This window comes from Saccostrea cucullata, unplaced genomic scaffold, assembly GCF_032062105.1.
Source record: "Saccostrea cucullata isolate Sc308-1 unplaced genomic scaffold, CSIRO_AGI_Scuc_v1 ctg7054, whole genome shotgun sequence".
In the NCBI taxonomy this organism is placed as follows: domain Eukaryota; kingdom Metazoa; phylum Mollusca; class Bivalvia; order Ostreida; family Ostreidae; genus Saccostrea; species Saccostrea cuccullata.
In genome coordinates this window covers 26,890-32,889 of record NW_026928322.1, presented here as the reverse complement: position 1 = coordinate 32,889, position 6,000 = coordinate 26,890, and the positions used below count along the sequence as shown (strand labels likewise).

The 6,000-nt window shown below is 31.6% G+C and overlaps 1 protein-coding gene across 1 annotated transcript; it reads left to right on the top strand.

Annotated features, from left to right (window-relative positions):
* Positions 1 to 238: 238 nt before the first annotated feature.
* LOC134277207 (stimulator of interferon genes protein-like) lies at positions 239 to 3,234 on the top strand (the record flags this gene model as incomplete). The annotated part of the gene is made up of 3 exons (XM_062759529.1): positions 239 to 471; positions 2,021 to 2,213; positions 2,925 to 3,234. Coding segments are annotated over 3 exons (473 nt in total), but the record flags the coding sequence as incomplete, so codon positions are not given.
* Positions 3,235 to 6,000: the final 2,766 nt, after the last annotated feature.

Sequence of the window (6,000 nt, the reverse complement as noted above, 5' to 3'; positions counted from 1 at the left end):
ATTTTTGCATAAGACGACGAAGTGAAACAAATTGTCAAATATATATACAAGTACTGATGGGTTTAATCATTTATCATTTATTTTGTACCGATATTATCAGATATCTGATATCAGGCTGTAAAGAAAACAAAAAAAATGTTCTTTGGGAAAAGACTTCTTTGAGCGATTAAACAATATTAAAGGGAGGAAATGAAATTAAAAAAAATGCTTTTTAAATTTATTGCATGTATCTTTGAAGGGTTTGATGAGACTATCGCAAAGACCTTTGCAAAATACAACAAAAGCACACCCGTATGCAAGAAGAAAGTGTATATTATTGTCCCGAGTTCTTGTGAGTGCCACGCCTCGCTAGAAGAAGCTGATCCACGCATTCATCTTGTTGAAACCATACCTCGAAAGTATGTCAATCTTGCTGGAACTATAAAGCGACCATATAGCTTTGACATGTACAAGTTCGAAGAAAATGGCGAGGTATATTTCGTCAAAATATTTAGCTTTTAAAAGTATAAGGATGTTTGGATAAAAAATTCATCTAGCAAACGTATACTTTGTTAGTTGACATTAAGTTCTAAATGTTATTTACTCTCAAAGGAATAAAGAATTTAGGACCTCCTGAGTAACTCAAGTGACCTATTGTTATCTGTTTTCGTCAGTCTTCGAGCATAAATGTTTTAACTTTTCATTTTTTCCCCTTAAACCGCTTAACCCATTTTGGAATAAATTATATGTGGATTACAGGAATAGAAGTTGTGAAAATTATGTCCCGTTCCCCTGAGACGTCGGGAATGGGAGCAAGGTTTCAAATTCGTGCTAGGGTACTGCAATCCTCAGGTTCTGAAAATCAAGCATTGACTATTGGAAAATGCTCACAAAATGTCTGAATTTTTAAAGAAAGATGTTTTAGCTTTTCCAACGATAATTCTTCAAACATTATCTTTAAAGTTGATCGTATATAAGGAAAATATTTAAATCTCAAATGAATGTTCAGGAAATGCCAATAGAAATCACCAACTATATATTTTTTCATTCAAATTTAATCAACAAACATATTTTAGATATCAAATTATAGGTATCAAGGCTTTTGAAGAAATTGCACAATTTTAATATACTGTTCATAAAAAGTATAATTAGTATCTTCTATTTACATGTACTTCGATCATTTTACAATGCATAGTGTATAAAGATATTCTTATCATTGCAAACCACTATAAATCACTTTTAATTTCATATCATATTAATAATCTTTGGTATATATTATATATAACTAAAAAGAACATCAATTTCTTTCAATATGAAGGATATGGAAATAACGAACAGTATTCAATCTCAACGTCCATTAAACAAATATACAAAATAAGAGCAGAGCAAACAGGGACCTCCGAAACATCAGAGGTGGGATCAGGTGCCATGGAGGAGTGAGCATCCCCTGCCGACCGGTCACACCCGCCGTGTGCTCGTTGTCATAATCAGGAAATAACGGAAAAAATCCGTGGTCAATTCAGTGTATAAATAATGGACTAACAATTGGTATGAAAAACGTCAGTCAGCATTTCATTCAATGATAAATTGTATTTGCTGACAAGGTCATTGTATCGATGTAATTTTCAAATACTTTTATGAGGTCAGAAGTTTTACTTCGTAAAAGGGCTTTCTGAGAACTTCAAAACACCTTGAAGCACACTGAGACGTATAAAATGAAAATTGCTGCATAAAAATATTTTATTTGCAAGCTTCTTTTTGAGACTGATTGAATTAAATTTAAATTAAAAGATTTTTCCTTCCTGGCTGAGGAGTGGATTATCTTAACTTTAAAAAAGTGTCATTTTTACCAGGGGCATGAATTCAACGAATTGTTTGCATGATTATAAGCGTTGAAATATCTACTTACTTATGGATAGAGAATTACTTTGACACTGAAACTTTTAAGTTTTCATAAAGTTTTAATTTGAAATTGTGTATGTCTTTTCGTTTTATTTGTACATTGCGATTTTAATCGAAGTTTTGTCTATTTTTATGGCAGATATATTTCTTTGTTGGTCAATATGCAGCTCCAGTTACCTGCCTAAATGATATGTGGAAACTGAAGATTGCAGGGTTAAATGAACGTGACATGGTTAAACAAGCCAGGAAATTCTGCCATGAAATCCAAAATATTTTAAGTCAGAAATTAGTGGAAGAAATTTCCCAAAAATGTGAAGTTGTTTTCTATGATGGTAAGTTGTTTTGAACTTAAATCGACATAATTAACAACATTTTTACATCTATTTTTTCTTAAGAAAAAGGTACGGCTTGGGCTTTATTGTGCACTCAAACTTTAATGTTCTTAAAACGGTATGAAATTGCATATCATAAATCACTGGAGAATATGGCATGAAGGAGAACCATTCTGGAAAAATTAATTGGGTACATTTCTAAGATTAATTTAGAAAAGTTTCAGAATGCTTCATTTCTGTGCTTATTTTCCTTTAGAGAATAGTGTCTAACACCGTCGCCTACTTATTGGATATATTTTGTTAACCGTTCTAAAAAAAAAAATACATTCTCAATATCTTTGTGGGCGACAGTGCCAGCCAGGGTATGTTTTCTGAAAGAAAATTCTACTGAAAATTGATGTCTACTGCAACTTTTTAAGAAAATACGGGAAAATGCACAAGATAATGACGTCACAACTATCATTTAGGAGGTCATAAGTATGTATTCTTACTGCATGGAATTCCTATGATTAAGAAAGAATGGATTTTAATTTCGTATTTGAGGAAAAAAACGGTTTAATCTGTGTTAAAACTTTACCTTATTCTTCAAATTTTTCGATTCGTTATTTTACTTGATTGTAAGATTCATTGCTCTCTAGATTTTAAACTTGGTCTTATATATATCGTCTAATTTTTGATATTGAAATAAAATACTTATTTCTCTTTTTCAAGATTCGAAGTATTCTCTCTCAGAGGAAATGAAGAGAAGGCTACATTGAAACAGATAATTTGGGTATTGTATATTGATTCTGAATTTTGTGCAGCCAGTGTTTTTTCAATTGTCATTCTTGTTAGCTATGAATAATTTGGGATATGTATTTATTTTATCATATTTTTATTGTTTCAAATTTTGTAATTAATCTAAAAACGAACAGCTTTTATCAATGCTTAATTTACTATTAATGGAGTTTAAACAAACCCTGCATAAATCAGTCATCAGATTTTATTTTAACATTTATAATATATTTGAGGGAGTTTACATTTTTTTCGTATGTATGTATGCATTATTTTATTTTATTAAACGACAGCGTCTGTGTTGAATCTTTTCTCCAAAATGTGACTTTATTGATTTAACTTTATCTTATATAATTATGAAATGCAAAAACCATTTCTTTTTTCAAACATCATGAAAAATACCTAGCCTCTATCGGAGAAAGTTTAAAATTACATTGCATTTCTGGAAGATTCTAATTATAAAAGCTGAACACGATTCATAAAAGGAATTTGTCCGTCATACTGGTTTTTTCTTGCTGCATTTCAGGGCCTCTTTATAAAGCTATTCACTTAGTCTCTGTTCAGTGTAATCAGTTGTTATCGGTAAAGACGGACGTATGCTACACAGCGCTCGGTAGTGACAAAAAATAATTTGTACTTCTTCTATAAAACATTCAATTAAATGTTTTCCTATGTTCTTCACAATTGTGACTGCGACTGGGAAAATGGGGCCAGATGAGCTAAAATCAGATTTTGAGTTTTTGTCATTTTTTAAATCCTCATAATGTAAATAAAATTTTGTCAAAAAACCTAAGTCATATCTGAAGGGGTTTTGAAGATATGACCAGATCTGTTCATTGACCCTTCATAGAGCTATTACATAACAAGAATAGATATGGGTTACCCCATATCCAAAGATATTCGACTTTTAGATTAAATATGTTTAACAGTGTTTATAATGGCGTTAATAAACAAAACTGCACTGTCTAATTATGGAACTGTTGTTTTCGTGAGTCCATAGCATTACGGTCACCCAGTCTCCTAACAAACAGTACACATAGGCCTACAAGTACCTGTGTCCGCAAGACCAACATTAGCCTTGGTCTACACACGTGCGATGGAGCTGTCAAACGCATCCAGCGAGCTCGGAGAAACACGTTTTGTTTTGCCGAGAAGTTACGATGACAGACAAAATTTTTCTTTTCTTAATGAGATCATATGAATACGAATTCTGATTAATAAAAATTATACAATCCCTGTTGAACTATATAGTTTGTTCTAACATTTGCATCTGCAACAACTTGTGTTTAAAATGGCCGGGTTAGGAAAATCAGGACCGGGTCGGAAAATTCTAAACTGAAAACCTTTTTTGTTTTGAAAATTACTGAAATAAACTAATGTATTCGTCGCAGAAATTACTTACATTATTCAAGTTCTATATAAAATGGTATGCTGAACTTCAACACGAACCCGCATCTCCAACCCAGTTCTCGTTTTGCCACACATACCCTTCAGTTTACAAAGTGTACACACGAGCAGAATCCGGCCAGGAATTGAAAATTCCGTCATTTAATAATACACACACACAGAATGGTTAATTTTTTCTTGAAGAAGAAATTGTATGATAATTAACGGACTATAAACATGTACTTAATACAATTGTTGATATAGTATTTTCAATTCATCGGTGAAAAGATATGAATCGAAGAATGACCTAAATATTCTCTGTTATCAAACATGTAAAAAAAAAAAAAGGCTGAGGAGGGAGCGAGCGTAGGAATATTGATATTTTTTATTTGCATTTCGGAGGGAAAGTGACTTTCTAATAATATTTTGACGTTATTTTTTATTTCTTTAACGTATGACATACACAACTTTACTCTTATCATTAACAATAATGTTGTATCTACTTATCATGATGGAACTATTTTGGTCGGACCAATTTGTGTGAGCCGCCGCTGAATACAGTAATATATCTTGCATAAATAGTACGCACTGATCGAATATATTAAAAAGACACTGAAAACAGGGAAAATGCACTTTTTCTATGATATTTAAAGAGGCTGGGGGTGGCAGCCATTTTTAGACTATTTCAATCTCCTTTAAAAGGAGAGCTCCATATAAAGCTATACGAAAATGATCAAATTTTAAAACTTAAATGTATAATTTTTTTTCTTTGCCAAATGATAGTTGACAACTAAAGATACCGTATCTAAAAAAATAAGTAAAATCTTGTGGTTAATTTGGGATTAATTTGTTGACCCACCAGCCTCCTTAATCTGAACGTCAAATTTAAAACCAGGGAAAAGTAATGACTTAAATATACACTTTTTTCAAAAAAAAAAAAAAAAAAAAATAGATGAAAAAAGAAATTTTAGAAGTGTACAGAATTGTAACCATTGTTGTCATGGCAACAAAATAACATAAGACTTCTTATCATTAACATAATCATCTTTGCAAGAGTTCAAAGACAATCGATGTTTATAAAAGTTTCAATACTTCATTCACATCCTGTGTTCATGAATTTTCAATTTTTAAGGAAGCTATAAACACTAACAAACTATTTTCTGGCTTGGAGAAAATTATGTCATATAAAAGTGTGCAGATCAAGTTCATTTTCAACATAAGGTACCTATAGAATTTCCCTAAAAATATGTTCACAGACAGTTAAGGTATCTGATGTAAACTCAGTGAACAGAAATTACGCCTGTTTACTTACATTGGGAAGATACATGCAAATGATTTATTCAATTACTTTATCTTATTCTAACAAACATGTAATGTTAAGAACACTTTTATCTAGTACACATTGTGTCTTTCACTGTAGATTTTTGTCTATTCTATCTTACATCTAAGGGCAAATCACTCTAAGTTGCGATAAAACTGCCATGAGATTTAGTATTCTCGCATAATCACCAGTGTTAGATTGACTTGTCCGGTGTGAGACAGCAGTGTGAGATTTTTCTGTCTTACACTGTGTATTACTACGCCACGAACGAGAACGTAAACATTCCGTCATTATATAAAAAAAATT